Below are 19,468 nucleotides of genomic sequence, written 5' to 3'. Positions count from 1 at the left end.
CCAAATTAAAGGAACTACAGAAGATAGAGAAATAAGCTAATTGACATCATGAGGAAGTAATCAGATAAATTCAGAAATTGGGACAATCCACAGGTCAGGTAACCCAATAGCATCAACTCATGGCAGAAAAAAGGGGGCGGGGGGTGCTGTTCAGATTAAGGGAGACAAATTCAAGCGTATATAATGCATGGTCCTTACTTGGATCCTGACTTGAACAAACTAACTATAAAATACATTTTGGGGACAACTGGGGAAATTTAAATATGGACTTGGTATTAGATGATATCAAGGAATTATTTCAAACGTGGTAAATGCGACAAGGGTATTATGGTATTGTAAGAAAATATTTTTATTCCTTAAAGATACAAAGAAGTATTTATGAGTGAAATGGCATGATGGATATCATTTTAATTTAAAATATTTCAGAATAATATAGCCGAAGCAAACAGTAAATTATTAACAACTGTTAAGTCTAAGTGACTGGTATATACGGGTGATCTTCATATTAGTCCTTCTACTTTCCTGAATGTTTACAATCTTTGTAACAAAAAGAAAACTATAGACAAAGGCAAGCTGAAATAAATAACATAATGAATAAGGGAAACTATAGTATTCAGCCTCCACAATGGCCCACAGTGATTCCTGTCTTCTGGGTTTCATGCTCCTTCCACAATGAATAGGACTGTCCTATGTGACCAACAAGAAGTTGTGGAAATATCAGTGTGTGACTTCCAACATTCGGTAATAAAAGACATGGTGGTTTTTGACTTACTATCTTGGATCACTCTCTCAGGGAGAAGCCAGGTGCCGTGCCATAAGGACACTCAAGCAGCCCTGGGGAATATCTACGTGTTGAAGAGCCAAGGGCTCTCACCAGTTGCCAGCACTAACTTACCAATCCTGTGAAGCAGCCAGTTTGGAAGTGGATCCCTGGCTCCTGTCAAACCTTCAGGTGACTACAGCCTGGGCTGATATAACTTGACTGCAACCTCATGAGAGATCACCAAGCCAGAATGACCCAGCTAAGCCACTCCCAAATTTCTGACCCACAAAAACTGTGTGAGATAATAAGTGTTTATTGTTGTTTTCGTTCGTAAAGTTTTGAAGTAATTTATTTCAAGCAATAAATAACACAGAAACCAATATGAAAAACTTGCAATAGCAAACTGCTTCACAAGTATAACATGTCAATCTATGAACTATTTTACTTTTTTCTTTTCAAACTTTAAAACATAAATATTTAACACTCCACTAATGCAAATGTATAAATCAAATTACATTAAAAACTAAACTATCATTTAAAATTAGTGTACTTCACTGTATGTGTGGTTGTATATATGTATATATATGCATATAATATATGCACATATGTAATATATATATATACATATATATGTGTATGTGTGTGTTTATATATTTATATATATGTGTGTATATATATATAACCTTGCTATGGTCTGCATGTTTGTGTCCCCATCAAGAAAAAAAAATTCCGTATGTTGAAACCTAATCCCCAACTAGATATTATTTGGAGGTGGAGCCTTCAGGAGGTGATTAGGTCATGTGGGTAGAACCCCTATGAGTGGGATTAATGCTCTTATAACAGGGACACAGAGAGATCCCTTACCCATTTGCCATGTGAGGTTCCAGCAAAAAAACAGCCCTCTGTGGGGCAGTGGGAACTCACCAGACATTAAACCTACTCGCACCTCGAGCCTGGACTTTCCAGACTCCAGAACTGTGAGAAATAAATTTCTGCTGTTTATCAGTTAGTTACACAGTCTACGGCATTTTTTGTTATAGCAGTCTGAACAGACTAAGACATACCTCAATTAAATTTCTTTTAAAAAATTATAGTGATATTCTATGTTAAAATATCGTAGCGATAATGTCTGTGTTTTTACATTCAGCCCAAGTTTTTTACAAGGCTAGTGTATTTTTGGTTTTTCAAAGTATCTTTAACTTGATGTCCATCAATTGTTTCTCTAAGCTCTCCTCCAAAGAGTTATGTTAGCTTTGACAATATTATTTGCCATAATAAAACTGGTATCAACCAATGACTGACCTCTCTGGGGAATGAACAGCAGCTTTTCACTTGTGCTCTGTTTTGCTATTGTTTAAATAAGTTTAAATCTATGGGAAAGCAATACTTTTTACTCTGTTGGCATTTTTCCTAAACTCTTGGGGGAAGCATTATCAAAACGTTTTTCAGAAAGTAAGTATTTCTACCAGGTTCCCAGGATGAAGCATTTCATTACCTATTTCAAAGAACTCTTAACCTGCCAGGTTGGAATAATATAGTTTTCCTAAGCAACCCAAATATCAAAGCTGTTTGAGAAATGTACTCTTGGCTTGAATCTAGAAGTCAAAGAAAGAGACAGTTAAAATATCCAAGCTGTAGCAGTCAACATTTTGTTTATAATTCACTATAGTTCCAAGTGAGCTTATCGTAAAATGTTAACAGCACCGCAGTGTTAATAACCCATCCAAAGGGACAGGCCATCGACTGACGCCTAGCACTTGACTGCCAAGGATGGAGATTCATAGAAGCATGCGGTTAAAATGGTTACAAGAAAAAGGTAAACAGGAAAAAAAAAAATGACCAAATGGCTAGGCAATTTTGCCTTTGATATCAAATTATAATGTCAAATGAAGATCTAATAAAATGGGGGTATTCTGAAAGGATTTTAGAACAAAAATAACAGGTCACTTACACACATTCTCTAATCTGGGCTGAGAGACTCGAAAGAAAAGAGATCACAGGGAAAATAACCAGCAATCTGAATTCAAGTCAGCTAAAAATGAACTTAATAAATCCTATCACACTAGGTGTCAAACTAAGTTACATAACTTGCAGCCAAGAGATGTGAAAATAAGAGTAGAAATAAGGGGCCGGCCCAGTGGCTCAGGTGGTTGGAGCTACGTGCTCCTAACGCTGAAGGCTGCAGGTTTGATTCCCACCTGGGCCAGTGGGCTCTCAACCACAAGGTTGCCTGTTCGGGTTCGACTTCAGCAAGGGATGATGGGCTGCACCCCCTCTACCTAACAACGGCAACTGGATCTGGAGCTGAAATGCACCCTCCACAACTAAGATTGAAAGGACAACAACTTGACTTGGAAAAAGTCTTGGAAGTACACACTGTTCCCCAATAAAGTCCTGTTCCACTTCCCCAATAAAAAGGGCGTAGAATAAAGACTCTTATGCCTTATTCTGCTTATTCTGCATTTTTAATGATAAAACACAGTAAATGAGGCACACAGTGCTTTGGAAGTTTAAGAGAAAGAGAATATGCTTAGTGGGGTAAATGAGAAAAGAGCCATGTTGAAAGAGTTATGCCACCAGCTGTGAAGACAAGGTAGAGATGGGGGCAGAGGGCTACGGAGAAGGCACATTCTAAGCAAGACCCTGAGCTGGAAGAACTCAAAATTTATTTCAGGAAGAATCAAGTTTTGTTGTTGCTGTTTTTTTCCTGAAGAATCAAGTCCTTATCAGAGAGAAACAGAAACAAAGCGTGAAAGACGGGATGCGAGCATATCATGAAAAGGCGAAGATTGGTAGACTGAAACAATTAAATTGAATTCAACAGACAAATAAGAGAAATTGAGAGTTTTAAACCTGGGAAGTGCAATATAATGAGCCCCAGTATTCAAGAAAGCAAATCCAAAAGTTCTTCAAATCATTAGTTTGCCATCTAAATTCTCAGGTATAAGCAATAGCTAATCCGAATTTCAGTATCTACTTAAAACTATTCTCACTGGTCAGATTAGCATTAAAAAAACAAACAAACAACCCTCAAAAGACACTTGGAGGGCAAAGTCAACAAAGGACTTAAGACAATCTTAAAAAAACAACTTATGACTAATGAAACCATTAATCTCTTCATAAAGTAAAACTTCGCATACCCAATGTGAAAAGTTTACATCCTGACTCCTAAGCAAAAATATCACTTAGAACCTCACTGCCTTTATTTACATATATGAAAAGGACATGGTATTATTAATTAGCTAATATGATTAATCACCAACAGGTATTCCCTTCAATCTACCCTTTGGTTTTATATACCTAGTGCTATTCTTATAATTATATGGATCATTATAACATCTGACGCCTTACTTGCACCACTTCCCCAAGTAATACTGACACATCTACTCAAGCAAATTCATAAGCCTCGTGCCTAGAATACTATGCCCTCCATTCTAATTGGACTAGCTCCTTATTCTTCAGGTATCAGTTTAAACATCCTCTATGAAGCTTTCCCTGATGCCTCATCCATTAGGTGTCCCTGTTAATGTGCAACGTCAACACCCTGTACTACTTCTGCTGTCAAGATTATCAGAGAAAATAGAAGGAATAAGGGAAAGTGGATACTCAGTGCTCTCACCAGCTCCCTTCCGCTACTGAACTCTGAAACACTAGCATGTTCCCCCAGGCAAAAGACTGGAGGATTCATCTCTGCATAAACTGACCAACCCAAGAAATAAGACCAACAGATATTAAATAACTGGCAGTCTTACAATGAAATGGCCCAGCAAGATCATCCTATGTTTGATAACCTCCATCCATGCCCAGAAAGCTTCTAATGTGCTTTATACTGCTACAAAGTTTGGTGGAATTCCCCAGACGACCCTCAATTCTGACACCTCACAGTCGTAAGTTGTGGACAGGGGTGAAGGGGTCCCTAAGACCACTCTCAGGTTCGATAATTTACTAGAAAGACTTCCAGAACTCACTGAAAGATAGAAAGCTGTTATACAAACAGTTATGGTTTACCACAGCAAAAGGATACGGATTAAGATCAAACATGGGAAGAGACATATAAGGAAGAGTCTAGGACAATTCCAATCACAGAGCTTCCAGCTGCCCTCTCTCAGTGGAGCAATGAACAGTGTGGACTCCTCCTTGAAGCAATGTGTGACAATATGCATAGAGTATTGCCAACCATGGAAGCTCACCCGGGCTTTGGTGTCCAGAGTTTTTGATAGGTCTTGGTCACAAAGACATGGCCAACCCCAGGTGGCTGACCTCAGTCACCAGCCCCTCCAGAGGTCAAGCTAACGCCATATGACCCAAAGCATTCACCAGGAACCACATTGTCAGACTACCTGGTGTGGCCCAAAGCCCCCAGGTAAACAAAGCTACTTTTATCAGGCAGGACATTCCAAGCTTTAAGCTCAGAACTTTCCAATGTTCCTATCATATCTTGTGAAAGGGAAGGGTAAGTAGTTCTTATTGTGGCTTACTACCTTCCAGGCAGTATGCCAGTCGCTCTACATGTAACATCTCATTTAACCTTCACAATTACTCTGTGACCTAGCTTTTATTCACCCCATTTTTTAGGCATGAAAACTCAGAAGAAAAGAAAAATCATAGGTAGAAGAATCAGGATTTGAATTCCAGGGAATCTGCCTTCAAAGTTCAATTTTATTTCCAAAAAGAAGCTCTACTTATAATAATTAAATGGGTAACCATCCCAACATATATATTTATTTGCAGAAATTTTTAATCTGGATGGTCTAAACTACATAACCAAATTGTCAATCTTGGACAAGGGAGCCTCCTTTGAAACCGAAGTGTACTAAATTTTGAAAGAAAAGTAAAAATAAAAAAAGAAACATTTATTGTGTGGAAACATTTACAGTAGTGTATATTATACATGCTTTATGTCACTTTCTCACTACCCTTTGATTTGCAGAAAATATAAAATGCTTTCAGAACCCCTGCTTACCACAGGTTCATGCTCTCCAGTAATGCCTTTCTCTGTGTTTAAATATATATTTTAAACACATGCAGAAGGAGCTTAGAATGTAGGTACACCCCTTAAATAGCAGACATCTGACCTGTGCTAAAATACCCTGACTGTAAGGAGACAGGGCTTGAGTTGATACCGTCTCAACCAACCAACCAACCAACCAACAAACAAACAAACCGTCGCGACATTAGGGAGCACGACTACCAACACTGTCTGGGAATATCTGTTTAAAAACTGAATTAGAGTGGAAATCGCCACCTGCTGGGTGCTGATTCGAAACACGACTTCCCATAGCACCTGATCTGCTGCAATTTCTCCTCAGGAAGAAGTTCTTTTGTGGCACAGGTTTTGACAAGGCGGCTGGTTTTCCCTGTGCTTTCAGATGCTCTGTGACAAGTCATCAAAAACGTCAAAGCACCCTACTTTAGAAAAGAAGTCATTGGATGTGCCGACTCACAAGTTGGTCTGAGTCAGCTCTATCATTGTAACATCAACTCCTGGCCATGTTGGTCTGGAAACACGCGCCCTTGTGGTGCAACAGAGGAACACAGGCTCCGGCTGCCTGCTCCTTGGAGCCAGATGAACCCAAAGTCATTTGTGGGTCACGTGATAGAGTCGGCTCTCTAAAGCAGCAGGGTCTTGTCCCATTCTGTCTGCAGTGCAGGATTTAACAGCTACAGATCTAGAAGGCTGAGCGACTTATTTAAGGTCAACTATACAAAACACGGAGTGGGCAGAATTCAAAATGGTAAGGTTTCTGGCATAGCAAGAAGGCTTCGCGCCACCCAATATTCCCTATGGTTAAATATTTCAAATTGTACAATTAGAGTCATTCCTTGGTGCTTATTAAAGTTAACTTCCCCAGGAAAAAGTAGTTCTTTACACCATCAAACCCTCACACGTTGGTAGGAAGTGAATTTTCCACTCTCCCAGACAGCTTTTAAACAAGGGGGACAGGCACCCTCAAAGCAGACACCTCAGAGGTGGGGAAAGCATGCAGCAAGAGGCTGGTGCACCCTGAGGCAAAATTTCCCCTGTCTCAAAAGGAGTAGCCCTAACATCAGCTGACTCTCAGTTACTCAGGAGTTAATAACCCAAACAGGTTGATTTGGGCCCTTGGCCTTTTCCTGTTTTTTTCATTGCTTGCCCATGGCATATCTGTCATATAGTTCAAAATGCAAAAATATAGAGTTGAATTTTAAAGCAATCATTTTTGTTTCTTGTTTTAAAATTCCTAAAAGTGGAATCATGAGAAAGAAAATTTAAAGTTATTAATTAAAATAACACTTGGAAATTATCTATAGATTTCCTATTTATCTTCATTTTGAGTTCCTAATTAAGACAGGTAGTGAACAGTTGGTCATACATGGAATGTGAGGTTATATGAATAATAAAAAATATGTATAAGCATTGAAAGAATCAGTGCAATTTTCTGATTATGAGGAGACCCTAGAGTCACACAGACCAGGGCTGAGTCCTATTTTACGCCTTACTTGCTAGCTGTAAGACCATGGCATGTACTTAGCACCATGTCTTGCATACTGTAAGTGCTCAATAAATATCAATATTTATTGTAATATTCATATTATCATCTTCATGAAGGCAAGAGTATCTCCCTTTCAAATCTTTTAAAGAAGTCAATTTTAATTTTGTTAGCATGATATGATCAAATAATTATGTAACAATATAATGTTTTTCTACAGATACATGTCAAAGTAGCAGGGGCATAATGGCACGATGGCATTTTGAATTTACTCTAAAATACTATAGCAAAGAAAGAGGGCTGGTAAAGCAAGTGTGGGAAAATTGATGTCTGTTGAATCTGGGGGACAGGTATATGAATTCATTATACTAATCTCTCCACTTCTGTGAATGTTTGCAAACTTAAATAATTAAAAGGTTAAAAAGAATCAATTGGTCTGTCAGTTTATATTTATTGAGAACCCTCCAGGAGCCTAATATATAACTGGTGCCATGAAATAACAGTAAACCATCGTTTGAAAAAAAAGATCAGCAGGCATCAACTTTACCTTTCTGGCATGTTGCTAAGAACCAAAGAACGATTTCAGAGTCCAGAAGGTGTTTATACATCTGACTCATCAGAAGAGTCCCAACAGCCTTTCTCAAGTAGGGTTCTTCATCTGAACCAGAGAATTGAAAAACAATGTGAATGACTATTTTCTCATTTCTCCCAATGGAGAACTAGGACCCTTGCAGATGCATCAGAGAGAAACTGACTCATTATTTATAACGGCTGCCCTAGGGCATTAATGCTTAATTCTCTTCCAGACCCCAAATGTGGACAGATGGTACAACCTCCACTCAGAACCCACTTGCTCTTAGTTTCCTCACAATTCTAGTAACCTTGGTTCTCTTGTTTCTAGCCGAGTGCATACTGGAAACAGCATATCAGAAGGCAGGAATCTCTACAGGAGAAGAGTGACAGCCTGACTGCAGGAAAGGAACCACAAAATGTATTAAAAACACACTCAGTGAACCAAAGAAGCAAAACAGCCCAGCTACTTGATTAGAGGAAAGTGGTTCCAAAAGCCTCAGGAGTCTTTTATACCTTTTATACTAAAAGTTAATATTTCCTGAGTACTTATGATATTGAGCACTTACAAGGAGTTATGTGCTTGTAACGATGATCCTCCAAGTCACCAAAAACAATTAAATTCTACCCAGTGCACGCTAGCTCAGACAGGGACTAAACCTTCAGAGTTCTACCTCTCCATGGGACAATACTGAGCAATTTTAATTTCCTTCTTCATATTTAGACATTTTCAAAATTTTCTGTAATGACTATGTAGTACCTTTAAAATTAGGCAAAACAATTTTCCAGATACTTAATTTTAGAAGGATTTCATCCCGGTTGGCTTAAGTTTTAGATGTTTTTTTTTCCAGACTTAAAAGAGTTCCACATTGATTCATTCATTCTCCAAAGTTTACAGATCGGTATGCGTCATATATATTAGCTATTATTGTCCTTGGTGTTAAGGAAGATGTGACCAAAATGGTGTGAAGAAAACTTACAGAGAAAACAAAATCAAAATAATTCAATGTTAAAAGACATATACTAAACAAGAGGAATAAAAAATTTCATGAAAGTGAATTTAAGCTTGACCTCCAACGCTCAAGATATTTCCCCTAGGCAGAGAAGATAATGTGGATAGGTATTCCAAAAAGTCCAAGCCAGCCTGTCGGGAGTGGGAGGTGGTAACAGGAATGGGACTAAATGATCCAGGATCCTCAATGATAGTGAGAAGTGTCTGGGCTTGGCACACCAGGCAGTAAAAAGCCACTGTCAGTTCCTAGAAATGGCAGCAGTGTTTCTTGATTCTTTTATTTAACAAACACTGATAAAAACAAGTACTTGCATCATGAAAAGTACTGTTCTAAAGTGATATGAGGGATACAGAGAACTAACAAACACAGATCCTACCCTTGAGCAGCTTACTAATAAATCATCACTACAACATACAAACACAAGGCAGAAATCAGTAGAAACCATAAGAGAAGACAAAGGACCTCAGAAGATGAGTGGTGAACAGTCCAGCCGAGGAGATGAAGAAAGCCTTCCCAGATGAGAGGAAATAATGAGAGCAGCAATTTAGGAAGATGAATGGAATAACAGCTACCATTTATTGGTTAATGGAGGTAAATATGATTTAACTATATTCTCACTGAATATTCAAACGTATTCTGCCATGTAGGCTTTTGGTCCACTTGCAGGTGAGAAAACTGAAGTTCGAAGAGATTAAACTACTTGTCCAAGTTCACAAAGTATGAGTCAGGGCTAAGATTCAAACAGGTCTCTGATTCCAAGCCTAAGTTACTTCTCGCATGCTGTATATACAATCTTTAGAGTGAAAAACACACTTACTTCGTTCAACTATTTGACATACAACTTAACAGAATTTAACAGACATTTCTATTTCCAGTCTTGTGAGAATTCCTACCTGGCTAAACCCATTCATCACTTCCTCACAGCACTGTTTGACTATCCCCATTTACTCAATTCCTCTACTAAAGACAACAGTTATATTAATTTGATTAAGTAAGACTTTATGCTTTTCAGGAAATGGAAGTACGTCCTAAAGGAACCAAGTAATCAAAATAGCAAATCGGAGAAAATAAATATAATTTCTTCTATTTGAACAAACAATAATGGGAAAAAGTTTAACCAAATATGAATTTTCCTGGGACAGATGAGAAAGACCAGAGGTAGAGAAATAAGCTACGTATGAGCCTATCACAGTAATTCAGGTGTGTGATGGAACTAGCCAATCATAGGAACAGAACAGGAAGAGGTGAATCCACATGTTTTTTTCTTTGTTTGTTTGTTTGCTTCTGGGAAGAAACAGTAAGACTATAATTAATATAGTCTTGCAGAGGAACACATACAAAATAAAAGGCTCTGCTTACATAAAGATTTATGAAGTCAAGACATACACTCATGAAACATCTGGAGAGAAAGTAAATACAGAATAAATAATGCATTCAATCATATTCAATCATCAGAGAAAGGGGGGAAATGCAAATTGATCACTGGAACTTATAGCCTTAAAAGCCAGAGCAGACTGTGATGGCCAGAGCAGGAAGAAAAAAGGTCTGTATTCAAGCACAGGGAACAACCTCTAATTCCACAGAATGGTAAAATTCTAAGTGATAATCAGAAAATACAAAGAAGTTCAGAACTAGATGGATTCTCAGAGATCACGTCTGTTTTCTGTTTTGTTTTTTAAACAGGCTTCATTTGTTAAAGAAGTTTTAGGTTCACAGCAAAACAGAATGGAAGGTAGAGACTGCCCACGTACCCCTGCCCCACACATGCACAACCTCCCCCACTAGCAACACACCCCACCAGAGTGGTACATATGTTACAAGTGATAAACCTACCTTGTCATTTGTCTGTTTTATAGATTTGAAAAGTACAAGCCAGTGCACTGAAGTCCCCTGCCTAGGGTCACATGGCCAGATGCTATCAGAGCTAGGACCAAATTGCCTGGTCCTTTCCAGATAAACCACAGCGCATTCAGTGAAGCATACACGGCCAACTACAGATCCTCTGGCATTCATTCCACAGGATGCCAAATTTCTGCTTGTCCAATAAAAGTAACTGTTGTCAAGCACCAAAATGACTTCATTTTCTTTAGGGGGTAGAGAGAACTCTGTTTTTCTCTGAGACGTCTTCAGTAGTATTAGCACCAATGCCTACTGTCTGGACTTGACCTGCTAATCACCATGTCCCACAGCTTCTATTCTGTAATTACTAGTGTAATATTACAACCAGCCAAAGAGGATTCACCTGCAGGCAGAAAGTGTGGTATTTTTCTTCCTGGAGCCAGATCTATGAGGTGTTTTTACCCATAAAAACCCATGTTAGATCTTTGCCTAGCTAAAGAGATTTTTAAATGATTATCCAAAGGTTAATACTAAATACAAGGTTGGCTGGTTCATCATATGCAAAGAGCCACCTGCATATCCTGATGATGAACAAACTCCTTGAAGAGAGTACAGCAGCGTGCTTCCCAGGGATGTTTTAGTTGAATGAAGGGAAGTTTCTCCAGGGCGGGGCCTCCCAACTTCTATTGCTCTCTGGTCTCTTTCACAAAGAGATGGACAAGTGCCAAGTACAAAGTAGGTACTCTACATATACATGCAGAATGGCAGAGTTTGAGATTATAATTACCACTGCCTCCTAAAGAGAAACAAGTTTTTTAAAAAAAGGAAAACTCGTTTCTTCTTGGAAAATTATCAGAAGCATTTAAGTTTCCCCTACATACTAAAGAAAAAAACAAAAAGTCCCTCAAAACGCCAAAATACAGAGGGTGCCAAAAAAATGTATAGATATTTTAAGAAAGGAAAACTGTATCAAAATTGTTAATACTCAATATACATCAATAACAAAAGATGAATATAAGTCACGTTTGACTTCTGCAATTACAAGAGGTGCTCAAAGTGGTTACCATCAGCGTCCAGACACTTCTGATTACGACGAACTACAGCTTAAGCAATGTTGACCAAAGTGCCCCCTTGTATAAATTTTTTGGCACCCCAGTATAAAGAGTCTGAGCTCCTTCCCCAAGTACAAATATAGCGAGCTTTGCCACAACCTACCTTCCTCCCTGAGGACACAATACAAACTGAAACACGAATGTCCCTTTTTCCACCAGAAAATTAACTAAATTACTCTTTCCGATAGAAAGGGAGGTTATGGGAGATCTTTAGGGTCTATCGCCACCAGTCTCTGAGACTATGGAGAAGATACACTCATGTCAATTTCCAAAAAACATCACCATGAAGAACAGTTTGGTTTTATTTTCCCATCAGCCATTGGTATTACTTGAATAAAATGTGCTCCTTTTCAGAGTCAATGCATCTTTCAGATATATGGAACCGCTTTACTGTCTTATCTCCTGAGTTTTCCAGTTTTCACACTCATTTTACCACATCTTCACTGATTTTAATCAGAAAACAAAAGGCGAATTTCTTCCCCAAATTTGCTTACAGAAACTTTGCTAACCAAATATTAAAAACATGACAAAGATGTTAATATAAAGGTAAGAGTGACAGAGAGAATTTATCAAAAATGACACACAGTAATTAAGATTCTCTGAGTCTCTCGTTAATCTGGGTAACTACAGCTTATTGCGTGTTCTGAATCTGCAGTGTTCCTAAGAACCACCTCAGGAGCTTGTGAAAATGCAGGTTCCTGGGCCCTGAACTATACAGATAAAGTTACTGTGAGGCTAAGGAATCTGCATTTTTAACAATCATCTCAGGTGATCCTCCTTCAGGACTACATCCCAGTTGAGAGCCCAGAAAACAATGACAAGGAAGGTCATGCAATGCATTAGAATAAATCACCATAGAGAGTGCCAGAGTTTCAATTCCAGCACTGCCTCTCACCAGCCATGTGACCATACATTTACCTTGCCCAGGCCTCAGTTTACTCCTGTGTATCAGAAGGATATTGGACTGACAGGTAAGATGCTTTCCTGCTATTCCTGCTGTGAAATTGTGACATGTGTAAAAAAAAAAAAAAGAGGTAGCTTTATAAAAATAGTGTGTAAAATATTCATAAGTAATGTTTATTCAAGGATGTCTACATTGGAGATAGTTATACAGTAAGCATGTCGATACCTAGTTCATTGTCAAATGTTAGACATTTGAATGAAATCAGACACACACACGCACACACACACACTCACTCACTACTCACACTCCTACCTTGTGGCTCTGGGGGAAGGAGTATAACCACCAGGTGTTCAGCTGAAAAACTAACCCGAATTTGGATTACAAGGGCAATTAACTTAATTTGGAGGTTTTTTACCAGACTTTAAAGACCACAATTTTGACATCATTAACCGCATTCCTAAAGAACCAAAGCACCCATTATGAGGCACCTTTTTAGGAAGTAATTACCAGAGGCTACAGTCATCTCAGACTTTGCTTTAGGGAGGAACGCCTGACTATACAAAGAGAATCAGAAGTTGCAGCCAGACTGTCTCAACATTTAAAAAATCTGTATAGTTTGCTGGAGCTGAGATGAAACATTTATCCCTCTCTTGAAACCACTTTGGTTTCCAGGGAACTGACTGTTCTGGCGTAGGCAGGCTGAGGAGAGGCACCTCTGTAGACACACACACAACACACACCAAAGTTAACTGAAAAATTTCAAAGTGCCTTTTTATGCCTTTAACTCAAAGATGAACACATTTCAAGGTGACCCAATCCTCAAGTGACAGTGTTTTAAAAGGGCCAGAGCTCTCCACTTAAACAATTTCTAGTGACATGTTCAACTCGCATCCTCAAGGGTTCTATCTGCTGTCTCATTTACTAGTCTTTCTTTCCTGGCAGAGGCATCCCATTTTAAATGAGCACTTGAAGTTTTTATCTTTCTTTCTAACAATTAAAATCCATAGGGCTTAGATGCTTAAAAAAATTTTTTTTTTAACTTAGAGGGTACCATGGAGGACTTTTAATTATTCAATTTTAAAAGAAAACCAAATTATTACTTTATAGTTTTTTTCTAGTCATCAAAACAGTATCAAATAATAATAATAATAATAATAATAATAATAATAATAATAAATAGCCTCATCACTCCTGCTTATAAGCACACAGTAAAAGACTACACTATAATAGAAATCTGAAAACGGGGTGCCTATCGTTCATGAAACATGCCAGACTGGTTTTGCTCAGTTCCTTTGCAGAAACGACTCCATCAAAAATATCCTTTCCCAAGAAACCTCCCTGGATTGTCTGTGTAGTCCTCTTCCAATCTGACCACTCCTCTATGGTCACTTGTATCTTACTGTGAGGATTGACATGACTGTCTCCCTCGGCTGAGGTCTGGGAGAGCAGATAACAGGGTGTGTTCACATTGGTACCCTGGCCATTACCATGAGCAACAAGTAACGAGTGACAGGAACAGCGGGCACTCCACTTAAGTTTGTTTCTTAAAAAAAAAAAAAAAAATTGTGTAAATTTATAGTATGCAAATATAGATTTAAAATTTTATTCTGGTGCCCTCCCACTTCCTGAACAATTGTCCTAAATGGGTGTGGGGGGTGGGAGGGTGAGCAAGGTAGACATTTGAGCCAGGCTGGGAAGGGGGAGCCACTATGGCCCAGAGTGGGGTATGGGAGCCTAAACAATGGTGAGGGTACTCATCCATGGAGGTGGGGGCCCAGAGTCTAATCACAACACAGAGCGTATGTGCACAAAGAGACAGCCAGACATGGGCAGTCAAGACAAGTAGGATAAAGCAGCTCTCTACATGGAGGGGCAGCCTGACAGATTGCCATAGACCTCCTGGGGGTACCAATGATCGCAGCAGCCTGCTGCAGGGAGTTGGAGCCCAAGCAGGACAAGGATGGCACCCAACTCAGGGTGTCAGCCTGTCTACTGGGGGTGGGGTATGTACAGCCTTAGCATGTGAAGTTTCAAATATGGAAGGCAGAAAAATGGAATAAACCCTGTGGTGTTGGACTGGAATTGGAGGTATTACTGTGAACGTGTGTTTTTCACTATGCAGAGAGATGTAGGTAGATGATAAGTAGATAAATATAGGGGTGTGTGTGTGTGTGTGTGTGTGTGTGTGTGTGTGTGTGCACGCGCTACACACATTCTTCATCTTTGCCAAGTGAGAGGCTTGGGAACAAGAGACACTCCAGTCACCACGAGCATACCGACTACCCACATCTTGGCTTCGAAATACCATTATCCACTGAAAGAAATACTCTGGAGAAATAGCTGACTCCAGTGCTGGTACAGAGAATGTATACAATAAGCCTGGAACACCTTGTTAACCCAAAAAATAAGCGGCACATCAAAAAAGAGAAAGAAGCCAGGCTGAAGGGGATCCCATTAGCAAAGTTTGAATATGAAATGATAACAGTAACAATTATAACCCATTGGAAATACAGAAAACCTCAAATACATACTAACATAAACAAACAAATTGAAAGTTTGCAGAGTAACAGGATACTTAAATAATTTCAGAGTACCAACCCCAACAGAGCTTTCTAATTTCTTAAATAGACAAAAATAAATGAAAAATAACTGCATATCACATTCGTAATTATTTTCATTGTAGCTCTGGCTTGATGCCTAGCTCCTGAAGCAGACCTAGGTCTGTAAAGCAGGGACTGGACTATCCCTGTCCATCTTGTATCCCCGAAGCCCAGGGTAATACTACATAGTACACAATTGCTAATTGTAACCATTTGTTGAATGACTAAATGTGCTTCATAAAATACAAAATCCCATCATGGGTCTTGGTTTGGCAACAAGTCAAGGCTGATCTCCTTTATCATGTTTTAAACAGATAAGCTGTCCTTTCTGTTTGTTCTGACTTTGATTACAAAAAGTCTCTCTACAGAGCAAAATAGTCTTTACATTCCTCAAAAAATCATGGTCTCTGATGATTCCAATCTCTTGGAAAACCGAAGCCGAAAACCATCTCTTGTCAATTCAATCCAGGAAACCCATTGTATTGCCCCCATCCCCATCCCCTCCCAATTAAAAATCAGTCTTCAATTACTTTTTTTCTCTTGTTTTTCAGATACTCTTGAAATTTTCCTACACCTGTCTGTATATCTGAGCTTACAGATATAGAGCAGAGAGATCCTTAGAAGTCAGCTAATACAACCCTCCCATTTCCAGATGCTTATAAAAAAAATCACATTTGAAAGGAAGCCACACTATCAACATCCTTCATAAGCCTCTTGAGATCTTTAAAGACAGAAGTAACAAAAGTGAATTTTAATGACATTCAGAAAAGAGGGAGTGGGTGCAGCACTTAACAGCAGCTGCCCCACTGAGGGCATAGCTGGATGCCCCAATTCTCCCAAACAAGGAGTAGTTCTAAATTCATTCCTTCATTCAACAGACATGTTTGAGGGCCTTCCTTGAGCCAGACACTATCCTAGGTGCCAGGGGTACAACAGTAAACAAAAGAAAGATCACTGCCCATGTTGCACCTATATTTTAGGCAAAATTTTGGAGGGTCTAGGAGAATAATAAGAACATCAGTCCATTTTAATAGACCGGAAGCACTCTATAGAGTCACAGAGATCATTAGGCCAGTAATTCTCAAGTTTGGGTGTATTTCAGAACCACCTGGCAGACTTGTTAAAACTCAGAATATCGGGCCCCACCCCTGGAGCTTCTGATTCATTAAGATCTCAGTGGGGCCTGAGAATCTGCATTTCTAATGATAATGATAATGCTGCTGGTCCAAGCACCACATTGAGAACCCCTGACCCAAATCAAAGAAATCAATTAGGTTGACCAGAGCCACGGCCTGCCTACTCAATAGCAGGGCCAGATTTAGGGTTTTCCTTCTGACTCCAAACTGATCAAGCTCTCTCTCTGCAAGAACACAGCTGTTACCTACCCACTGAGGGCAAATATTGCCCAAAGGAAAAGAAACTTTCAGTTTTATGTTTGTTGGAGAAAATCAGAAATGACCACTGTTAAGTAGAAAATATACTAAACAGCAATGATTACAAAACACTGACATAAACATTAACCCTATAGTGTTCTTTCTTTCACACATCCAAATTCCATGATATAAGAATGTTTTCCTTGGGGGCGGAGGATTGTCACTTTGTGAGGGGTGTAAGTGTCCAACATTGTTTTGTACACCTGAAACTACTACTACTACTACTAATAATAATAATAATAGAAGAGAATATTTTCCTTAAAGGGTTTTTATCTTGAGTGTCAGGTTCAGTCTCAAATGAACCTATTTATTAAAAAAAAAAAAAAAAAGTCTTAACAAGAAGTACATACACTAAAATACAAATAACAAGGATTGGATTAGTAATAATTTTAGTTTTTTGTGCTAATTATATTTTCTAAACTTTTTACTATAAGCATGAATTCCTCTTGTAATAAGAAAGAATAAACGTTAATTTCTTTTAAAAAGAAGTTACAATACTTACTTAAAAAGACTTTTAATTAGAAAACTCAGAAAAGTATAAAAGTTAATATACTGCATAACCTAATAGTGAATTATTTTTTTTCCTACTACATAAATAATTCAAGTAAGTTATTTTAGCATTTTAGGCTAAACCACTGGATTAACGATTAATATCAGTGAAGGAAAAAAACCCTTGAAATATATCTGATTTTATTTAAACAAAGAGAATTATACAAAACTATGATTATTTAAATCACTGCATAAGAATCACATTTACTATTATTCTGCATAGCAATTGCTTTTTGTCTATACTGTTACTTTTCAACAAATAAATGGAAGTAATTCTAATACTTGCAAATAAGAAAAATAAAAATGTTATAGGTCAATTATATCAATTTTAAAAAAGAAAAGTAAAAATGGTTCAATTGTATTTCTAGAAAGAAAAATAAATAAACTTGTCAGTTTGGGGAAAATAATGCTGCACCCTCTTTGTGTACAAAGTCACATAGCCACATACCTGAAGATACCAAGGTAAGACCCACACCCCATCCCTATCCCTCATCCACCATCTTCCAGGATCTTCCAGTCTTGGGAATACTTCTTTATTACTAAAGTCCACATTCCAGAGATAGAACTAGAGTTTAAAACCATCTCCTAAAGGGCAGTGACTAAAGGAGAATCAATTTGGAGAAGAAATCATCTGTGTTTATAAAGACACGCTCTTACCATTCAAAAAGTTCTAGACCACCTCTTGAAGTCCAGACTATTTAATTAGAACAGACATTTTTAAAGGGAAAAAAAAAAGTACCTGTATGTGTTATATGTAACTTGTAGCAAATTTTCTCAAAATTAGCCCCTAAGAATAGAACTTTCTACATAATACTAGTATTTATTTATTAACACTTACTAGGTATTTACAATGTACCAAACACTTTACATCCTCTTATTTAATCTCCAAACCACTTTATGAGATAAATACTATTATAACCATTTTACAGAGTAACAAACTTAAGCACAGAGTGATTAACTAATGTGCCCAAAGTCACACAGCTAAATTGAAGATCCAGAATATAGATATCCAAGCTATAAGGCTTAAAATGAGATCTTTAACCTTTGGCCGGTCATGGTTTTGCTATATTTGAATTACAAATTTTTCCCATTACGGAAATCAGACCTAAATTTTCTTGCCACTAATATTTATATCAATGAAATGAAAAGTGGTGAAATAATTCAGGCACTTTTACAAATCTTTACACCTGTAAAATCACACAAAATTTTCAATAAGTTATATTGTACAGAGAACCTAACAACTTTTCTACCAGCAAGACCACTTTTGGGATACAGCTGTGTTAAAGTTATCTGTGGAAATCCAGTATTAAAATCGCACAGAGATTTTATTAAGGGTGGGTAAGGAAGGTTTATATCTGGTTTTGTGTGTTTCGGGTGCGGGGGGGCTTGTTTTTATTCTTTGCAACTAGAGAGCTAGAAGGAAAACGAGTAAATTGGAAACTGAAAGTCTAATCCTTCCTGTTCCTTCTGCTTACAAAAAGAAGGTTTGGGTGTCAAGGCTGGTGGGGTTACCATAAGTTAAGTGACCCAGATTTGGGCTTTGCTTGTGGTGGGTGGGAGCGGACCAAGTGCCACCGCTTTCTGGCCCGGCGAATACCTCCGAGACCATGCCCAGGGCACCGGGCGGCGGCGACCCCCGCGCTAGGCAGGAGACTGGGGGCTGGAAGCGGACGGTTGGGCGGGAGGCGAGGAGAGGGGAACGGACGACTCGCAGGGCCCTTACCGAGCTCTGTGCCCGGGTTCTGGGCCGCCATCGCGAGAGCTGCTGCAGCAGTTGCCTGCTCCTCGGCGGTCGGATCACCTCGGTCCTACCCTTTTTCCTTCCTGGTTGACCCGTGGGAAGGAGGCGATCGCTCCGCCCCTGTTCCCTATTGGGGCGGAGCCTCGGACTTCAGCCGCTGGATCAGGACCCCAGGCCCAGTGCTCTACAAGGAAATCCTGCGTCTCCCCTCCCCAGGTCCTCTCCATGAGGTGCAGAATTCTAGGACTGGCTCCAGAAAATAATGTTATCAAAACCCGTTTTAAAATACTTAAATAGCTGACTGCACGAAATAACAACGTTTAGAAACTTTTAACTGTAAAATTGCACACCAAAAGGGGAGGCACCTTTGTGGTCTGAAAAACAAAGGGGCCTAAGAATGAGAAGATCTGGTTTCTCAGCCTCACTCCTGACACTGACACTGGGCACATAAACTGACTATCTAATCTTCGTTTC

At 38.8% G+C, this 19,468-nt stretch overlaps 1 protein-coding gene across 1 annotated transcript in view; it reads right to left on the bottom strand.

Moving 5' to 3' along the window:
• Nucleotides 1-19,100, bottom strand: part of DERA (deoxyribose-phosphate aldolase) — an 82,223-nt gene extending 63,123 nt beyond the window's left edge. The window contains exon 1 of the mRNA XM_033116191.1: nt 18,977-19,100. Coding sequence (XP_032972082.1) covers nt 18,977-19,007 — 31 coding nt within the window. The 5' untranslated portion in view covers nt 19,008-19,100. The remainder of the gene's footprint in view (nt 1-18,976) is intronic.
• Nucleotides 19,101-19,468: the final 368 nt, after the last annotated feature.

The sequence above is a fragment of the Rhinolophus ferrumequinum genome, chromosome 10 (genome assembly GCF_004115265.2).
Source record: "Rhinolophus ferrumequinum isolate MPI-CBG mRhiFer1 chromosome 10, mRhiFer1_v1.p, whole genome shotgun sequence".
In the NCBI taxonomy this organism is placed as follows: Eukaryota; Metazoa; Chordata; class Mammalia; order Chiroptera; family Rhinolophidae; genus Rhinolophus; species Rhinolophus ferrumequinum.
This window is presented reverse-complemented; position numbering and strand designations above follow the sequence as displayed.